At 41.0% G+C, this 21,271-nt stretch overlaps 1 protein-coding gene across 1 annotated transcript; it reads right to left on the reverse strand.

Moving 5' to 3' along the window:
• Positions 1–8,762: 8,762 nt before the first annotated feature.
• Positions 8,763–20,325, reverse strand: ccdc3b (coiled-coil domain containing 3b). Its single transcript, XM_084543125.1, has 3 exons — positions 18,095–20,325; positions 13,970–14,144; positions 8,763–9,180 (listed from the first exon to the last, which is right to left on the reverse strand). The coding sequence occupies exons 1-3, from the start codon at positions 18,451–18,453 to the stop codon at positions 8,887–8,889; spliced, it is 828 nt and encodes a 275-aa protein (XP_084399251.1). The 5' UTR covers positions 18,454–20,325; the 3' UTR covers positions 8,763–8,886.
• Between the last annotated feature and the right edge of the window lie 946 nt (positions 20,326–21,271).

Consider the following 21,271-nt stretch of genomic DNA (forward strand, 5'->3'; position numbering starts at 1 on the left):
TGAGTTTTCGCTATATTTTACTACTTTGGATTGGATGTCAAACTGTATTTTGTTGTAAATGTTTGTGCGGTAACAGTAATACTGGAGAAACATCTTCAAAGCATCTGCATTAAAATCAAAAAAAAAAAAAAAAAGACAAATGAAAACAGTATCATTTTTAGTGGAGGCAAAGACATGCTATAGAGCTCCGGGCGTCACATTACTATTTTTGTCGTCACCGCCATATTGGCAGGAAGTCCTGAATGGCACCAGTCCTGATTTCAGGACATCAGAGTTTACTGCGCACTTTAAACATATAGAAATTGACCAGTACAAGGCAAAACTCGACACATTATATATCACGAACCCCTATCATGCCCCAGGTGTGCTTTTTTTGAGCATTGAGACAGCCGGCACGGACAATGTTCCTGACCTGCTCCCACCGCTCCGTTTTCTCGTACCTGCTTTCTGTGCATTTTATTGCAGTAATCCGCATCTGCCGTCTTGCGGGATCTTTGGGAATCCTATAAAACCCTCCCGTTTGCTTGTCCCCGACTATTCTTGCATTCTGGGGCACAACAGCTGTCGACCATTTTTGGAACTGGTACGAGGACAAGTTAGTCAGTTGCTAACTTGTGCAGGGTGACGTCAGCCACCGGAGATCTATCCACTCAGGTACGCTGTTTATTTTCAAATAACAAACATTCAAAATCTAATCTAATCAAGATGTAACTGCACAAACAGTTCACAGTGAGTTTACATTATATGAGGACTCAAGTATATATTTTTTTATCATCAGTACTAAACCTTTTCTACCTCCCTCTCCCACACATACACACTCAAATCCACAGTGCCGTGCTGGAAAGGTCAACACATGCAGGGAGCGAGCAGTGGCTTAACATGTGTCCTGTGCATGTGTGGATAGCTTTGGAGAAGCTTTGTGGTCCAAACACCAGATGAACACAGAAACAGACAAACTTGCGTTGCCGTCTTTAGAATCAGAATCAGAAAAGACTTTATTGCCAAGCATGTTTGTACATTTAGCTTATCACTGTCATCTTTTCCTTGCATTTCAGCTGTACATTTGTTTAAGATGCAGCATCAGATAACCCAGAGCATCTTAAACAAATATGTTATTTGGACCAAAACGTGGAAAAACCTCCCAAAATCATTAGAGATTTTCCATTTCTGCTCAGTCCTGTGGCCTTCCATTGTTTTAGGAGTGAAACCAGGTTGTTTGAATTTGAAGAAGCCAGAGTCCCTGAGGTGCTGTAGCACAGCGGAAGGCTGGAGACTAAACTACACAGTGAGATCACCCTCCTCTTTGTGCCCTGGAGATGAGTGACGTGCAGTTTGTGAACAATTCCCTCACTGTGAGTGAGTCACTTTAGCAGAGCTCAGTGGGAAAAGATGATGTGAAAGTGCTTCTCTACAAAGCTTCATAATAATAGTGGTAACTAGGAAAGCTCAATTTCAAAACTATACTGATGAGTGATGATGTCTCCGAAAAATATGGACCGACCGAGTCTTCTCGGAACATTTAAACAGAGCACTGTAGGACGTGAAGCCAAAGGAGAGGAGTTTATGAAAATCTGCAGAACCTCAAAGTCCTGCATGACTGTGCAAAACCACAGTTGGTAATAATAAACAGGACGGAGTAGGATGAAAAACGAGAGATGGAGAGTATCTGGCAGAACAAGGAGAGCCACTAATTTTCCACTTTTGGGGAAATTCAGCCTGCAATTAGGGGCAAACATTGCCAGAAACTTGACATTCATGTTACTTGCATTAGTGATACATATGATACTGGCACTAGATCTGGCTGAGAAAACGGCAGATGAAAAAGAAATGTACTGTCAGGAAGAAAACATGAGAAGAGCAGGATGGATGGAAAAGAAAATCATGAAAGAGTGTTTTTTCCACACCTTTGCACATCTAGAATGTGATTTGCGGGGACAATGGATCAAAGTGGACATCAAACAGAACACAAAGCAGAAGTCTGGGTCATCTGGGGTCCCACTAGGGGTCAACATTGCTGAGTATGCCAACAGAAAAATGTGTGAACTGTGTGTCCATAAGAACGAATTCCTGATAATCCAATTTCATTCACTCACTCGCCCTGTTTCTGTTTCTGTCCAGAGTTTTTTTTAGATTTTTATTCTTGCTCACCGTTTATTCGAACTTTAAATGTCTGTAACAACAATTCTGGAAGGTTTACAATAACACATATTCTGGTTAACAATCCTTCTTATGCACAACAAGACCAACTTGAGCAAACATACTCTTACTCTTTCGAAGTAACATTTCCCAGTACTTTACATGGAAAACACGCATACTCTGTGTACAATGTACACCTTGGAAACCCATTTTATGTTCAGATGTTATGCTCACAGGTTTATTCCAAGGTCTCTGTAGTGCTGTTGATTACAAAACGCTGCAATTGAAATCTGCTCGAACATGCCCGGTGACTCATGTTAAATGGAACTCCTAAAAGAGAGATTTTCATAACACTGTGCTGTTGTGCAGAAGTTGACCGACTGCACTGTCGACTCAGAGTTTTCATGTTCTCACTGTGTTCCACTGTCAAAAGACATTTATGTAAGTTTGATTAGTGGTTCGAACTGTCTGTAGGTGTGAGGGACGGCTGTCTGTGTTTCTGTTACGGCTCTGTGATGAACTGGTGATCTGTTCAGAGTGTACCCTGCCACTCGCCCAATGTCGTCTGGGATAGGTTCAAGGTTAAAGCTACCTGGATGATGATTGGGGTTAAAAATACACTCAAGATAATGTAAGCAGAGATTCTACCAGTAGAGCTGCAAGTATCTAGGATCTTGAATGGCAGTGGAGATCTGTATGGATTGAAATAAAATTTGGTGCAACACATACAGTACAATATTCATGACCTACTTCTGGAAACCATAACTTACTGGTTTAGATACAGAGGTAAAAAAAAATCTTCATTCAAATTCCCACTGAAATGGTTGTCTGTCTCTCTGTGTTAGCCCTGCGATAGACTGGTGACTTGTCCAGGGTGTACCCCGCCTCTCACCCGATGACAGCTGGGATAGGCTCCAGCAGACCCCGCGACCCTTAACAGGAATAAGCGGTTACAGAAGATGAAGATGAAGATGAAATTCCCACTGAGATTGGAACTACATTAATAGCCAAAAACACAGAACTTCCCTTAACAATATGTTCCAGTGTTCACACCATACACTGGGATACATTTCATGCCTCAACAGCAGAAAAAAGTCTGTGGTTGAGTTGAAAAATGATGGAAACTTCTGTTGACTAATAGCTAATACTTCTGTCTGAAAATAAGTAAAAGTAAATGCTAAAGTTCCTGTAGAATGACTTTCAAAGCGATGGGGATGGGCTGTTAACATTTCCTCATCTCGTACATTTCTTCTTTCATCCTATGACTTGTTATGGATAGAAATAAACAGTTACACTGGCTTTCTACTGGGGCTGAAATGCAAGGCTAGCTAACTTAGCTATGTATTTAGGTAATATGTAGAGCACTGAACAAATTTAATTAATGCAAATCTCTTTCTTCTCTTTCACCTTTTCCATCCGCAAGAATTCAAGTTGTTCTGAAGTTTTCGAGAATTGTTCATCCTGACATCTCATTGTCAAACTGCTGGATCCACCCAGCTCCTCCACTGTCACATGGACTTCCACTCTTTTTATCCCGTACTCAGCAACCTCTGGTCTCAAAGCAGCTCCACCTCCAAACCTCATCATCCTTCATAATGATAGTTCAGTAATGCAGATGATCTGAACCACTGATTGCAGAAAGCTGTATCCAGCCTACGAATGCTGTCCGCAACAATCAAAATACTAGCATCCACCACCAGCTCACAAAGAACAACAGTCAATCCACAGCATAATACTCTTCTCTCAAAGCTATGCAAAAACCACAAAAGTAGCCCAGACTGAAAAACCAACTCATGAACAATTACTCCAATGCGCTGTAAACATCCGGGCTGGAAAGTATGGCAACATAAACCTAACTTCCCCAAGTCTAACCATTAGATGTAAAAGCAGTGTGGCAGCGCTAACAACAAACACATGAATATAAATTCCTCCTGTTTCCTTATGGTTCTTGTCAGCAACCCAGACAAAGACAGGAATAATTACAAGTGAAAAATGGAGGGAAAATAAGGTTGGTATGAGAAGGACAAGGGAAGGAAAGAAATCTGTTTTCAAACCAGCAATCTACCTACCTTCAGCCAAATGAGAAAAAAAGGTTAAAAGAAGAAAGAGGAACAGGATTTGTTTGTACCCCTGAAGCAGTTTCCAGTCTGAAATGAAGTTTCAATGTTTTGCTCTTGAATCGTGAATGCAAACATGGGAAAATATTTCCCAGAGTGAGAAAACAACGGTAAAAACCAAGTCCTCAATTGTGAAGCATGGCGTTTTCATGGGCTAGTACTGGGCCAAGGAATTTAATCTGGTGCTAAAGTCATTATTGTAGTCTTAGAGTAAAATAGTGAGCTCACTCTTTTTGGCTTGCCAAGAAACTTGTGCTGCATTTCCTTTCCTCTCTGGGGTGTCACGATTGAGCCGAGAGATGGGAGCTGAGGCTAAATGCATGGTATTGTGATTTCAGTTAGACTGGAACAGCAGTGGTCTCTGAGGGCAAACACACACATCAGTCATCCTTATTGAAACAGGCGTGGACAGGCAACAATGAAAAATCACCTCCACTTCGCCAGAGTACAGCTGGTCAAACGTAATGATGATAAAAGATTTCCACTCGAATCAAGGGAGTAAATTTTCTTTTTGTAAGACTAAAGACTAAAAGAAAATGTTGTAAGTAAGCTGTAACAGTGAGAATATTTGGTTGATATTTGTTTGATGTGATTTCTGTTTCCACTTTTAGCCATTCCAGCAGTATGGCTTGGTTAGATGACACGCCATTGTTTCAGGACTGAAATATCTATTTGAAGGATTGCCTTAAAAGCTCTACAGACATGCAAAGTGCCCTGTGTTATGTCTAGAGAGTCATGGGCTACAACATATTTTAAACACATAGCTCTGTAACATTATAACAGCTTCCTGTAACCCCTCCTGAGAAACCTTAGCAACAGTACATAAATGCATGTGCATTAAAGTGCACCCTAGCTTTCTTGGTAAACTGCCAGTTGTCGATGTTGACATGTGGCTTCATCTTCCTTGTGACAGACCACACTGTGGGACTGAAAGTCCATAGATTATACCGAAAGTCAAAAGTCGAGTACTTTTCCAGCTGTGGGCTTTGGCTGCACCACTGGGAGGTCCAAACCTACAACCAGGAAGTCCCTCAGCTGGCAGGCCATTGAACAGGCGGAAAGTTGACATTGGTGCAGACCAAGAGGAGAACAGTTTGTGGTCCCTTTGCTCTTGGCGGACCTGCACCCAGCCGAGCACTGTGAAACAGACTGGGTCATAGCACATCCGGCAGACAGCACATATGTTGGGTTTATCACGTGACATAACCTATGAGAAGTGTGAAAGGTGCTATATAACACACCACCACAGGTTTTCATCAAGGTAAGTGTGGAGGGGGCGTGGTGCATCAGCTGCAGGAGAGAGGTGTGGAGAGGGCTCATGAGGGCAGCACCAGGTGAGAGTGATTGGCACACCTGCATCCTGTTGGACTAATCACTCTCTCCTTTTAAGACAGTAGCGTGTTGGACCTGGAGGGACACAATGCAGAGAGACACACTCACAGCTGTCGGCAGCGGAGAAAGGAGCGCAAGCCTGTGAACGACAAGGAATGTTGTGTAGTGTTGTGTTCTCAATAAAGAAACTTAAATGTCATTGCTCTCCGGGTGATTCTCTGCTGTAGGACTCACAGTGGCATCAGAGTACGCCACAGTAAGTAGTATAGCTGGGTTGGTTTTGGTTAGCTAGTTTTGATTAGCCTTTTGACTGACTGTTAGCTCCTAGCTGGACATCTTACAACAGTTGTATAAAAGTCTGTGGCTAACTCCTAAAAAGAATGTCAAAACAATAATAGAAAGCATAGTATAATATTGAAATATGTGACTGAATAGAATAATAACTTAAAAGTGTGTAGTGATGGTAAGTACATCCACTAACTCTGCTACATCAGCATGTTAGAGTTAGCATTTAGCTCAAAGCACCATTCTGCAGCCTTACAGAATTACCTGCACAGCTGTAGACTCTTAGACATGTTTTGATATAATAAGAGATACTAATTCAAAACACAAAGAGCTGGGCTTCTTTGCTTTTGAGGAAAAACCTGGCTTTCTAAATGCACAGCCAAGCAATTACCTACAGAAAGTATAAAACCAATGTCAGGTTACAAAACTCAGAGCCAGAAACTTGTCTTTTTACTTCTCTATGTGAAGCAGTCATAGAGAGAGCAAATGGCCAAATTTAACTGCTTGGGAAAATACAAACTGAAATGGAAAAAAAAAAAAAGAACAAATGTATTAACCAATCAGACACCCTGGTTTTATCGGCACAGAAAAGAAACCAGAGCAATCAGAGAAAGCAACATTTGATAAGATAAAACAAAGCCAGGCAAACAAACCGTGTCCACAGATTGCCAGGTCCTGTGGAAGGGACCACCACTGTGCAGCCGCGTTGCCTGACATCTGTTTTGCAGCTTGGGTGTGCACGGTGGTTTATGTTGAGAAAGCAGAGTGTGTATATCATCTTTGGCTCAGGTCCATGGGATCTTGACAGTTGGCTGCAGGCAAGGTTGTCTGATGCAAAGGTTTCACGGGGAGAAGAAAGAGCCAGCGAAAAACATGAAGAGTCGCGAGTTGTTCTCTGCAACACTTTCTTTCTTTACTCAAGAGATCAAATGATGCGCGAGAGAGGGCAAGCTTGTAAATGTTCCCTTCGTAGCCAGTTTTACTGCAGAACAATTGTGCAAGAGAGTTCCTGACATAAAACATGTTTGAAATGTGTCTTTTTTTTTTTTGGTTTCTCCTCTAGTCATGCAAACCCTGTCCCACATTCCCTCAGTTTTATGCGACAGCTCCATATGGAAGAAATTTGGTTTAGCTCTCCTGGAAGTTATGTTGAATGATTTTGCATCTGTAATGACCCTTTGTTCATTTTTGTTCCACTTCTAAACTGGACAAAAGAGAATGAGGTCAACATAGGGCCAATTTCTTTTAAGGATTTATGACGCTTTAGAATTTCTACCAGTTCTTTGAAAACACACTGGTACACACACTTGATTTATTAGCAGCGAATCACACTACGCAGCTTGTGCATGCCAGAGAGCATTCATCATTTCTGACCTGGATACATGGAAAGCAGGAAACATTACATCTGAGGTTTGAAACTTAAATTCATGAGCCCCCCTGCATCACAACCGTTCCAGTGGTCGTTTTGTTCTGCTGTTTGGCTAGATGCATTTCTGGACACGTTTATTTTAAAATGTCATCATATGTTGGAGGTGAGAAGAATTTTGGTGCATAAATTATACCGAACTGTTGAGTGCACCGATGTCAGGAAACAAGTTGACAGAACCACAACTGGTTCAGATAGTTACATGAAATCCTTTTCCGTTGCTGAATGGACAAGTCTGGAAAGTTTAGTGAGACATAAAAATGTGATCTTAAAAACAGAAGTCTATACACACCCAGATTACAAATTGAGCAGTTTTGTGGATTGTACCTTTGGGAAGTTCTTCACCAAAATTGTTTTTGTTGTTTGATTGGTATGTATTTGTATGTATCCTTTAGATTAGATGTGATGTGATTGCACAGGAGCTGTTCTATAACCAGCTTTGATCTGTGGTTATATGTTATGCTGAGACTGAATTCTTTTTTGAATTGTCACGTTAAAGTACAATACAATTAGAATATGTACGTCATAAAAAAAATCTCCCCACTTTAAATTTTTTAATTTATTTATTTTTGAAAAAGATACAGTTACAAAGATTATTATCCTGTCAGCAAAGCAAGACAGTCCATAGTTTATAAAACGCTAAATAATAACAAAAGTGAATACAGAATGCATAAAAAGGCAACCTTTCATTTCTGACACAGAAAAAGCCAATCTCGTACCACACCAGGCTCACTGGCTGGACTTAATGGGTGCTCAGCACCTTGTTTCAATTACAAAAATGACACTTTGGTTCAGCAAAATTCATGTGAATACAGGAGAGCTCAGGCAAAATTCACTGAATTTAAAGAATCTCTACACAGGTTAAGAAGACTGACGTGATATGACGTGATATGACGTGACGTGACACAATGCGACGTGACGTCAGTGACGTCTTTAGGCTTCGATATAGCCCCTGCTTGTCTACAATGAAACACTTGTACACCCATTCAGAGTAACTGATTTTAGCTCAGAGCCTTGTCTAATATCCAAAATTGCCATACTTTTCTTAAGACTTCAACAAATCAAGTACTTAATTTCACAACCTACATTTGTGCCCCGTTAACTTAGGAAAAAAGCGGAAGTTTAATAGGAACCATTGTGATAAGAGTATTTCAAAAGTAAGAAATGTAGCATTTATACGATGAATGATGTGTCCAGCACAGAAAAAAAAGAGAGATTTTTGATGTTTTAACATGATCTGTGTTCTGTCCTGTCTAAATGTTTGTGTTGCCACTAAATTAAACAGATGAAAGTTGAGATCAGGACAGTAAATAGCTACAGTTACTCAGAAAAAATCATCACTTGACAAACAGTTTCTTTGTTTTGTCGTCTCAGTGGCACAGGTCAACTGAACCACAATCAATGCAATGTGTTTTGTTGGATCAACAAAGTTTGATAGTGCAGCTGCCACAGACAACTTTCAGGGGATGAATAATGTTTCTTTGGAAATAAGATGCAGAATATAATAAAGTTTGCTATTACCTCGCCAACATTTAAACTCACACAGATTGGTTTCCCCTGAACAAAACTGAAAAAAAAAAAAAAAAAACTCTAATTTTTGAGCTTCTTGGAGAGGATCTTTTTAAGTGGTTGGGTCTTTTGGTCCTGGGTAGTGTCCTGGTCCGGGTGACCTTGGGGCGTCTTTGACTCGTAGAGCTGCTTGAAGCTGAGGGTCTGCTGCTCCTTTGTTGTTTCTCGTTGTGCCAGACGTAGGAGACGTTTCATGGTCTTCACCTTTTCCTTCAGGTGGCCATTAGCTTTCTCCAAGGAACGCACTTTCTGGGAGAGAGTCCTCACCCGCTCTTCCTCTTCAAACAGAGCCTTCTGCACTGTGGAGCACAACAACTGTGAAGGCAAGAGATAAAGACATGTTTATTACAGCTATTACAGTCATCACATTTTAATATTTGGAAAGGCAGTGCACACCTGGCAAACATGTGAATAACTGTAATATAACATTTATTCATTCATTCATTCATTCATTCATCTTCTGTAACCGCTTATTCCTGTGTGAAGGGTCGCAGGGTCTGCTGGAGCCTATCCCAGCTGTCATCGGGCGAGAGGCGGGGTACACCCTGGACAGGTCTTCAGTCTATCACAGGGCTAACACAGAGAGACAGACAACCATTCACACTCACAATCACACCTACGGCCAATTTAGAATCACCAATGAACCAAACCAGGGACCTACTTTCTGTGAGGCATCAGTGCTAACCACCTCGCCACTGTGCCGCCACATTTAGACATTGAACTTAAAAAATTAGTGATCAGGTCCTTTTGTGGTTACCTTTTACTTAACAGTACAAGCTCACAGTATGTTGTGCAAGGTTTTTCCACAAAATTTCATCCTGCACTACCATTTGAATTAAATCATTTTGAGTTGTAAATACTAGAGTCCAATTTAATATATTTGTATTACATTTGTGACGTAGCACCAGACAGATCTGCTATTTTTGATACTGGATTTCCTTATAGGTCAAATGACTGAAAGCTTCAGCCATGCTCCTTAAGGTAACAACCAGTGCCAGAAGCTTGTGAGTGTTAACACTGTTCGTGGACAAATCATTCAAAGAGGAACTTTTTTGATGCCTGGTACTTAAACAGAAAGAAAAGGAATAAAAAAAATGAATCATTAAGTATTATTTTAGAAAGTTCCATAGCAGTTCATGGGCTGTTTTAGTATTATAATAAGGTTATAATAAGCCAATGTCAACAAATCAGTGTAGCTCTAAGTAGTGACAAAGATCAAGCTGATGTAAGGAAAATGGTTACACAACACGCTCTCCCTGTTTTACTAAGATGAAACCCAACATGCCTGTGAACCTGTAACAGACAAGCCAAAGGCCTGGACCTTTCTTACGTGAAAACAATTGGCACCAGATGCGTCTAACGGCATGCCCGAGTGCCTGAGTGTGGATTTCCTCAGCAGATCCTAATGCTTCCACATGGGCCGGCGTGAAACACCGATGTAAATTCACTGTCATCAGATAACAACCGCTGAGGGCTTTGAGGGAAATGTTAAAAATGTGCTGCCGGCTGCCGGCCCACATCACTGGTTAGTACATTACTTGTTGTAATATTACCCGTGGATGTTTCCCATGTGCTCTTACTTTAGCCCCTGAGGGCTTTCCGTGCAAGTATGAAACTTTGTAATGCAAAGGAGGAATTTTAAAAGAAAAACAAAATCGCACATGTGCAGCCACAGTATGACTTTCACATATGAACACACACTCAGTTAGAGGCAGACCAACAAATGGCCATTAGGCTTGCTGAACTGAGGCAGGTATCTAAAACTGACTGGAGGATAGCAGCTGGTTTAAACTATTAATCAGCATATTTCATCTCCTACATTTTCTTTTCATTATCATATTGAGTGAGTGTTGCACAATAAAGCCACATTTGAATGCATATTCTTCAGGCATGCTGGGACACACAGTACTGTCCAAATGTTTTAGGCAGGTGTGGAAAAATTAAGAATGCTTTAAGAAACAGAAATGTGAACGGAGGAGAAATCTAAATCAAATCAAATATTTGGTGCGAGGACGCTTTGCCTTTAAAACAGCATCATTCTTTTAGGTACACTTGCACACAGTTTTTGAAGGAACTCGGCTGGTAGGTTGTTGGAGAACTACCCACATATCTTCTGTGAAAGTAGGCTTCCACAAGTCCTCCTGTCTCTTCGTGTAATCCCAGACAGACTCGATGATATTGAGATCAGGGCTCTGTGGGGGCCATACAATCACTTCCAGGACTTCTTGTCCTTCTTTACGCTGAAGATAGTTCTCAACGACATAGGCTGTTCGTTTGGAGTCGTTGTCCTGCTGTAGAATAAATTTGGTGCCAATCATACGCCACCCTGATGGTATTGCATGGTGGATAAGAATCTGCCTGTATTTCTGAGCACTGAGGACACCATTAATCCTGATCCAAATCTACAGCTCCATTTTCAGAAATGCAGCCCCAAACTTGCAATGAAACTCCACCATGTTTCATTGTTGTCTGCAGACACTCATTACTGCACTGCCGTCCAGCCCTTCGGCTTTTAACTCATCAGTCCAGAGCACCTGCAGCCATTTTTCTGCACCCCAGTTCCTATGTTTTAGTGCATAGTTGAGTCGCTTGGCCCTGTTTCCATTGTTTTGGCTGCAACTATTCCATGAAGACCCCATCTGGTCAGACTTGTCCGGAGAGAAGATGGGCGTACCACTGGTTTCTGACAGTTCTTAACTGATGGCACTGCTGGACGTCTTCCGATTTTGGAGGGAAATAAGCTTGATGTGTTTTTCATCTGCTGCACTACTTCCCTTGGCCGACCACTGCGTCTACAATGCTACAAAATCGCTTATTTTGTGCAAGTGTAATTATAAGAATTTATGCTGGTTTGAAGGCAAGGGGTAGTAACACTAAATATTGATTTGATTTAGTTTTGTCTGTTTTCACTCACTTTGTATTTTGTAAATTGATTAAAAAATAAAAAAAATGATTATTTATATTTTTGAAAGCAAGAATATATATATATATATATTTCACACCTGCCTAAATCTTTTACACAGTACTGAACAGTACATGAAGATGGCAACAAAAGGGTGGATTGGAGAAAAAAAAAAAGAAAGAACTAAACATAAAAGCACTGAAGATCAATGCAAGTTATTTGGTGGCCACAAAGAGGAGCAGGGGGGCTGGGCTGCAGGAGAGGGGGAGAGGGACATAGAGCTAAATATGATTTGTAGAGTAGCAGAAAGCAAGCAGATGATGGTTCAATCATTTATCTCTCACATACAATAGCTCTCAAAAGTGTGGTTATGAATTTTCAATCATATATGATATTGTAAAACATTTAAACACTGTTATTACTGCATTGAACAGTCTAATCTTGGTAACTTACGTTACCAACACGACTTTCTATTTAATACTTAAATGTGAGTTTGCAATCATGTGAAAGGCTGATATAATGAAGATTTAATTCTGCAACACTGTCAATTTGTATTGTGTAAACAGAGATACGCAAGTTATTGTCAAATGCTGAAAAGGAGCACAGACATTTCTCTGTATATCTGTCTGGACATAATAAGAAAATAAGCATACTGACAAGTAGCACTGCTAGAGATGTATGAGAAGTGTGAAACAACAAAAATGGCCCCAACAGTAGAGATAGTTCAAGCTACAGAAACCATAATTTCCCACAATGCCATACTTCTACAGAGAGCCTTCCTGCCTGGTAAATAATCTTTCAAATATTTTTTTTTTAGTGGCCCCAAAACGCATCCATGCGGCACACCTTCAATACCTAGAAGGACTTCTAAAGTTGCTAACTTTTAAGAGTCAGATTTCTGAACAGTGAAATATTCTCTGAGTCATCTGCTATTTCAGAGGGGAAAGTATCTAGTAGTATGTTTGTGTTATGTTTAGTTTTGCTTTAGTTTGCAGCCGACAGATCAGAACGGGTCAAACTAATATTTATGCATTAGAGACTTGAAACTGAGGTAAAAAAACAAAACAAAAAAAACATTGCTTCAATAATGTTTTTATTACCGGTACAGCCTGGTGTTAAATCTTAAAATGACTTCATCCCCTGTGATTTACTTTGGTTGAAACTGGATCTTATGAGGTGCATTGCACGATCGGATATGATGTGAATTTAGGTCAGTTGTCTAAACAATGGTTGCTCAGTACCATTGAAAACAATGTCTGTTTTTATTTTGCTAAAAGGAAATCTAATCATGACAATGATGTAATAAAGCTGCACTGATAACTACACATCATTCTGTAATTATAATCATAGGCCTGACCCAGAAGTTTGCTGTTAATGGAAATATAAAACCATGTTTTCATTCTCACGGAAGAATTTTGCTTTCATGAGTAGACAACCAATTATTGGAAACAGACAGAAGAGGACTGACTCAAATCAGCAGGATTAAGCCAAAGGTTTAATTTTTAAAGATAAAACAGCGTTGAGTGACTGGAAATCGTTTATATATTACTGAAACATGGACTGTAAGACAAACTGCAGGGACAAGCGTTTGCCAAATGAGCTTTCATCAGTTAAAGAGTGACAGCAGGTTGTGAAGAGGAGATCAGAGATTGAACCTTTTGATTAAGGTCATCTTTCAGTTAAATATGCATCCTTATGAGGGTATTAAGTGAGTGAGCTTCAGATTCCCCGGCACTGTTAAGTTACAAATCTTCACGGCCCCCTCTCTGTGTAATCCAGGAACCATTTTGTGATTAACAGTTGTAATATACTTTTATGGTGTATCCACGTTCCTTGGTTTAACTTTAGTGATTGTGTTTTTTTTTTGTTTAAACATATTGAGTTCATTGTGTGGCCAAACCTCTGGAAATGTGTTTCTAGTTTGCCTTGCAATAAGAACATATTATGCTTGCCAGCGTCTTCACTGTTACAAAAAAAATAAGATGTAATACTGATTCCTTTTTAGGTGAACCACAATATACTTGGCTCTCTGTGTTTATTCCACTGTAATATCCAAGTAACTGTGAAGCCACTACAGACTTTTAACAACCAAATGAAATTAGATGTTTCTCACCCGAGATAGTGCCCAAGATAGACAACTTTAAAAGATTCAAACATTTTACCAGTTCAAGTCTATGTTGGTGGTTCTGTGTGGCTACATACCCGGCTGTCCTCCTGAGCCTCCCACTCTGGAGTAAAGGTGTGGACTTGAGTTCCAGGTGTGCAGTTGGAAAACTGGAAGAGGCTAGCGAACATGCGGTGGTTGTCTATGGTGTCGGGGAAGATGGCGTCCTGGAAGTTTACTCCGTGGGGCACAATGTTGTAGTTCTCATCCATCCTGCATGGCCGAAAGGGAAAGTATTCTGTTTATCCAGTGTCTGAAGATTCTCAGTCATCATGGTATATCCAAAAGCAATGCTGAAACAAAGGCAACTGGACTTTTTGGGTTTTCGTCAAGATGTTTCATTACAGATCCAGATAGCTTCTTCAGTTCTATATGGCTGGGTTTATAAACTGGGGAGTTTAGGTTTTTATTAGGAACATCTGTGGGTGGTACCCACTTGAAACTCATATGACTAGGGTCTGTCAGTGACCAAATACTCACCGGCCATTGGAACAATTTGTTTTGATACTGTTTTTTTATTTTCTTTGTTTGTATATTCGTTTTCTCCAATGAGTGGTACTTTAACGACCCATTGCGAGTGTAAATTTAAGTGAAACTTTTTGACAGATGTTGAGACTATGTTGTAAGTGGCTGATAAATCATGTCTAAGTCCACTTCCCCCCATTTGGTGATCCAGGGGTAAATAAACAAAAAATAGGGACCTTTAGTACAAATTTGTCTGACAAGTAACACAGATGCAGATGCACATTCAAAGAAAGATGTAATGCCTAAAGCTATAGCGTGCATATAAATGAGCATCCAATAGATTCCAAATTTCCACACTGCAGCTTTAGTTGTCATCAGGACTCCATTCAAATTAAAGCAAATGGACCTGTTTGACTCAGTAACTCTGTTTCACTGAGCATTTAGTGATTTTAGATGTACACATATACTGTATATAAAATTGACAGGCCCGTGACATTAGTAAAACATTTTGGGAGAAACAAAAAGCAGAATTGATAACAGATCCCAGTCTATTTTTATGCAAATAAAAGCTTTAGGTGGATGACTAAAACCAGCAAATTACAAGCCAAAGGGATTTAGGGTGCATGTTTCATATCTTTAGGAAGTCTTAAAGCAGCGAGTTTTCATACATCTGGATTCCATCTTGGATCCCTCTAGGGGTACCAAAAGTTTGGCTGTTCCTATCAGCGACTGTGTGTCTGTGTTGTGTGTGTGGGTATGTGTGCTGTGCAGGAATAAGAAAGTTGAAGTTTTGTATCAACAGAAAGAGTCAAAGGTTAGTTGAAGGACCGTCGAGCCAGAGAAACTTGTCTGGCCTCCACAATTCCAGGAAAAATAACATAAAAGAACAAATAACTCAAGTTAACTCAACAAACCTTTCTTACAGAGCGTCCATCGTACTAAAGCAGCACAAGCACAAATGCTTTCGAAACAGAAAATGTTAATATACATGTTTCATCACCTTTATATTCCAGTATCTGGTTTCTTTCCATTGACAGGGAAGTTAAAAATCTTAAAGGAGTGAAACGTGGGCTGAAAGCAAACATGCGGGTGAAGCAGAACACTCAATCTGTCTTATTTAGACATCCTGAGGGAAATCCTCTATCGCATTTTTCTCTATGATACGCTCTCATTTGTCCTGTCCTGGGAGTCTATACTCATGACAGATTGGAAAGACTATTTTGGTCTGAGATTATGTTTTTGGGGCTTTTATAACAGGAAACAAATGTCCAGTGGAGACTGATGAGAAGTTCTCGGTTTTTGCTTGCTAACACAGTTTCAGCACAGACTTGCAGAGTAGCCACAACAACCCTTCTTTGAAATGTATACCCATCTGTTTGGGGTTCACACTGAGGATTCTCAAGCTGGCAAGAATTCAATGAAGTAGAGGATGCGAACACAATCTGTTAGACCGTATCTCATTTCATTAAATCAGCTGATGTATGAGTATTTGGGTGATGTAGTTCCCAATGTCACATCAGATAAAAGCAAGCAGTACTTGGGAAAGTTATAAAACACTTAAAACTAATAAAGATCCTGAGAAAATAATTGAAGGAGTAAGTGGAAAATACACCTACTTGCTGTATTTTTGACGAAAAATAAGCTTAGCTTCGCATGAAGACTGGAATCATGCTTACTTGGCTTTGTTTGAAGATGACTAAATCCTCCTGCTACCTCCTCTGCAGCCTACTTAGACAACACTAACACTTTACATCTTGATTAGCTGATGTCTTGGCAAGCGTAAGTGCATTTCTATAACTTCAGGAATTATTGCTCCAAGCCCAGAAATAGTCTGGCTCATTACCTACTGTTGAATTTGCCAATTTTGTTCTTTTTATGGATAAAACAATCGTTTGACTATCTTTGCCCAGAGTCAAGATAGCTACCTGCCCCTTTTTTTCCAAGTGTTTATGCTAAAATAAGCTAACTAACTACCTGTCTAACTGTCGCCTTCACTTAAGAGTCAAATACAAATGACATTATCTGCTCTCGACTCGTAATGCTATCGAATTTACATTCAATTACCAGACTATCCTCCCATAAAAAAACAACCACCAGCTTATTATGGCCCGTAGTTAAATTTCACTCTGATATTGTAGTAGTTGTTGTCAGACATTGTTAATAGCGACAAAGTCCAAACTGGGAGGAGGTTGGGGTGGAAGGAACAGACAACAAATCAGTGGATTTCAACATGGGATGTATGAGATGAAACTCATCACATAGTTCTGTAAAAATCGAGGGAACACATTCTTGAGCATAACTGCAATGATCTCTGTAGTAGTTAATCCTAGGTGTACAAACAGAGGATTATAAAACTTTTCATAATTATTACCTTATTGCATACCCATGTGAACTAGGTTTTGCTTATGGTAAGCCTATCATTTGTGGTCCAAAGTGTTTTGCAAAGGAAAATGTGAGATCTTGGGGGGTGGGGGGTGGGAGGGGTCCCTTCCATTATGTCCTTGGTAAACACTGAGAAAGACCAGTAATGGTTTACTGTAGTAATCACTGCTTCTTAATTGTTTTCAGGTCTGCACTTAAAATGCGCTTTGCTTCGGCCAGGCTCATGAAGTTTCCGATAGCGGTTGTCTGCCTGATTACAGGCTGAAGTTTCCCCATCACAACAGGGGACAGCAAAGTCATCCCTGCAGGCACGATTAGCTCAGACTGGTGAAATCATAATTAAAGCCTTTCAGCCGACGTCCCGCACAGCAATACGCGGTCACACATGTGTGACTCTGCATATATGATGTGTAACGTATGCTATAAAATACTATTGTTGTTGGCACTGCTGCAGACCCATATGTGGGACGGCCAAACATCAAACTTGAGGAGTGCTTTTCATTGCCCCCCTGAATATCTAGGTCTTCATCAGTTTGGGAGCAGAATGTGCATGGAAATGTCGGCACAGCCTGTCAGCACACGTCCCCTTCATCGTATGGCATACTGGTGCATTTAAGCAGGACCAAAGGTGGTCCAGCCAGCTGCTGGTGTGCTGATAACTCTCCTGAGTGAAAATTCTTTGTAGGTTCACCTTCAAGCTGTTGGGAAATGTCTGGCTCTGTAATTACCCTGGCTGGAATGCAATTGACATTTCCTGAGCAACAGTGTTGTTTCAGTCCAACGCATGTTTAAGAATTAACCTGATACATACTGGAGAATAATGGAGAAATTTGAGTGGAAAGTTTGGCTGGTTATTAAATGCATTAAATCAGCTTGCAACAAAGACAGATGCTGGTTGAAAGAGAATATACCTGTATGAGGATAGCAACCAATCAGAGTGCAAACTGACTGAACCCTTGGAGAGTCTTTATTTTCTCTCCGGAACTCTTTAACCACTCAACGGATTACTGTACATTGCATTTCTGGATCGAAAAGCTTTAGCTACTGAGTTGAACTACTTTGACATCTTATTTGTGCCATCCGTGTTGAGTCGTCTCAGGACAGTCACAGAGACAAGAGTTACATCATGTGTTTGAAACACTAAGAATGGGGTAAAGGTTAATTTGTGATAGAAATTTACAAGTATGTTGAAGCATATAATTGTTTGTATCTTTAAGACTTAGTTGTTAACTGCAATGATTGATTTATATCTAGGCATGGGAGCCAGAAAAATGTCATACACCTGTGACAAATATATAATATATATAGTCCTTCACCTTAGAAAGAAGTAGTAGTTGTTGTCTTTGGTGACGCTGTAGGAGAAGCAGGGGAAGTAGCCCAGGCCGGTGACATTAAACCTGGAGCCTGTGGGGACTTCCAGCATGCTGCCCCACGCCTGGTCGCACAGCAGCTCAATCTCAGCGGAGAAGAGCAGGTCGGTGTCGTGCTGATACGGCAGATAGTTATAGACGCTGTACGACTCCTTGTGCAGGGCCAACACCTTGGCAAAGACGATGATCTCCGCCAGCTCGGCGCGGCACGCTTCTGTCTGCGGTCTCCAGTCGTGGGGCAGCTGACATCCCCAGCTCCCATCAGGACCAGCAGCTGCCAGGATTAACAACAAAATAATCCACATGATGTGACGCAGTGGATGGGGTTCGTGGGTCAGAGAGAGAGGCGCTCCGAGGCGCACAATGGTGATGGATGCAGTCAAAAAAACTACCCAAAAGACTTTTACCACATGAGCATATTCCACCTACAGTGACCGATCTATTCTTGAGGCTTATCAAAGGTTTTATCTAACAAAATATCCACGGATAGTTTCTTCCCTGCCGTCCTGCTGCCTCCTCCAGCAACAATCCCTGCAAGTGGATCAGCCCATTCACACCAGCATCCTCTGAAAAGACGCTGCCTCTCACCATTGAGATGAGAACAGGAGGGGCAAAAGAAACCCTCTGCTGTGTGCACAGACCGGCACACAAGTGGAATTCTCCAGATATATTTGTTTTTAAATCTTACGGGTTGTTAACTTGTTTTGGATGCTATTTGGTGCAACAAAACCGCTGGGAAGTAACCACAGCAAACAATAAGGTTAGACATAAAGTTTTTGGAAGATCAGTGGCGCCCCCTAAAGGCAATCAGGGGCGATTATAGTTATTTGTCCAAACACAACTTATTTTGCCCCAACATAAGCAATGAATTACTTGTGTTTGGGCTTTCCCCCTGGTCATACCTTGAATTTAACGTACACCATTTCCTTGTGTTCAGTTGGAGCTCAGGTATGGCATGCTGAGACGATGTGAACAAGTTTCAAGCTGAACTGCTGTAAACCTAAGATGTGAGCTATAACTCACATTGTTGTACAGATGCAAAGGGCCACTGGCATTCCATCACACCTGCCAACCCATCCTGTGAGAGTCAGTCCTACTGCAATAGCATCTGTATGATGGAGGACACCAATCAAATGCCGCCCAGCTACAAAGAACTGTGACAACCAATCACGCTTTGTCGTTCCTGACAAGAACTGACCAATCACAATCTGTATACTTACCAAAAATAGCGCCTTTTGCTTCGGGTGACATTCTTGTAATCTCATCAGATGGGCTTAGCAGGTCAGAAACTAGTGCTGTACACTAGTGATTTATGTATTTTACTTGAAACAAATGGCTGAATAATATCCCAATTGTCACAGTTCTTAGGTATGCCCGAACACTTACAATACACTTTAAAGTTTAACATGGTATTTAAAGGGGAACTACTGTTTTTTACAACCTGGACCTTATTTCTAGCATAAAATACGATCGTTTACTCACACTCAAATAAATTTAGTGGACCTTACTTAGTTTTTGTCAACTTGTTGTCTACACTTACTAAGATGAAAAATAATGCACATAAGACAAAGAGCATTTGGATCAAGATGCAGAAAAGTCTATTTAGAATATTTGAGTGTGTATAATTACAAACTTAGAGTGAATCAAGAGTACACCTGATGAAACATTTAGTACATGTCCATAGTCGTCCTCAATCAAAGCTGTGAAGACACAAGGGGCCTCTGAGAAGATGGGAGCTGCTCCAATGTTGTCCACTAGCTTGTGCAGGGGTTGTGCCATGCTCTCTCTTACAGCAACACAGCAATGACCGAAGAAAGACAAAGACAGAGGAATAAGAAACACTAGTGACGACGTTTCACTACACTTCACTTCAATGTTTCCACTGATGCAGCCTCTCCTCTACTCTTACCTCAGCCCAGTGTTCAACAGAGTGCCCACTATCCAGCCATGGCTGCAATGTTGCACCATGGCATCAAGGGCCAGATTGGTGTGTTGGTGAATAAAGACATTTGTTGTTTGTGCCAGTTTAAGCAGCAGGGCTTGTCGTGTTCCCCCCTCCTCTGGGTCCATGGCCTTTTGGAGGTGAACATCCAGCTCTGCTGAAAGTGTTCAGAGCTGCAACTGCAGAGCGTAGGTTTTCCACCTGTACAGGAACAATGAACATCATCAGTCAGTGTAAACACTCACAGACACATGGACACACATAGAAACTGCAAAAAACTATGAAATAAAGGTAAGACCTCCTCTGGCATTCTGCGGTGGTCCAATAATCTCAGCAGCTCAGTGTGGTGGGCAGGGGGTGTGGAGTAGTCACCAAAGACTCCAGCTCCAGTCCCATGACAGAGCCAGCTTTCCTGATAATCTTGTTGAGTCTGTCGGCATCAGCGGTCTTCACCTTGCTGCCCCAGCACACTAAAGTGTAGGAGATGATACTGGCTATACCACCAAGTGACAGAACATCTGCAGTAAGGTTCTGCAGACTCTGATGACCCTGAGTCTCCTGAGAAAGCGCAGACGACTCTGACCTTTCTCACAGACAGCGTGTTTAGTCAAGTTTATTGTCTTAGTGGACTCACCAGATATTTGTTGTTGCCCACAATATCCCCATCTGCATGAATTCTACACCTATGAAGTTTCTTTTTCACCAGCTTAATATTACTCCCTCATTGTTTAGTCGTCCTTTCCATGCGACTTGTACTTTGTTTAGCTCTCTGCCTCCATCTTCTGGATGTCTGTCTGTCTGGTTCTGCATCACTCTGATGATTTCAGTTTTGAAGTGTCTTTACAACCACTGGTCATTTTCTTTTGTCTCTGAAGCTGCTGGGTGGTTTGTGCCAATTAATTGAACTCTCTACCTTGTGCTTGTTCCTTGAAGACTCATCTAGAAGTTTTAACCCGACGTGTTTAATTTCAAGATTCAAGATTCAAGATTCAAGATTTCATTCATTCATTCATCTTCTGTAACCGCTTATTCCTGTTAAGGGTCGCAGGGGTCTGCTGGAGCCTATCCCAGCTGTCATCGTGAGAGAGGCGGGGGTACACCCTGGACAGGTCTCCAGTCTATCACAGGGCTAACACAGAGAGACAGACAACCATTCACACTTACACTCACACCTACAGCCA

This window comes from Chelon labrosus, assembly GCF_963514085.1.
Source record: "Chelon labrosus genome assembly, chromosome: 4".
Taxonomy (NCBI): Eukaryota; Metazoa; Chordata; class Actinopteri; order Mugiliformes; family Mugilidae; genus Chelon; species Chelon labrosus.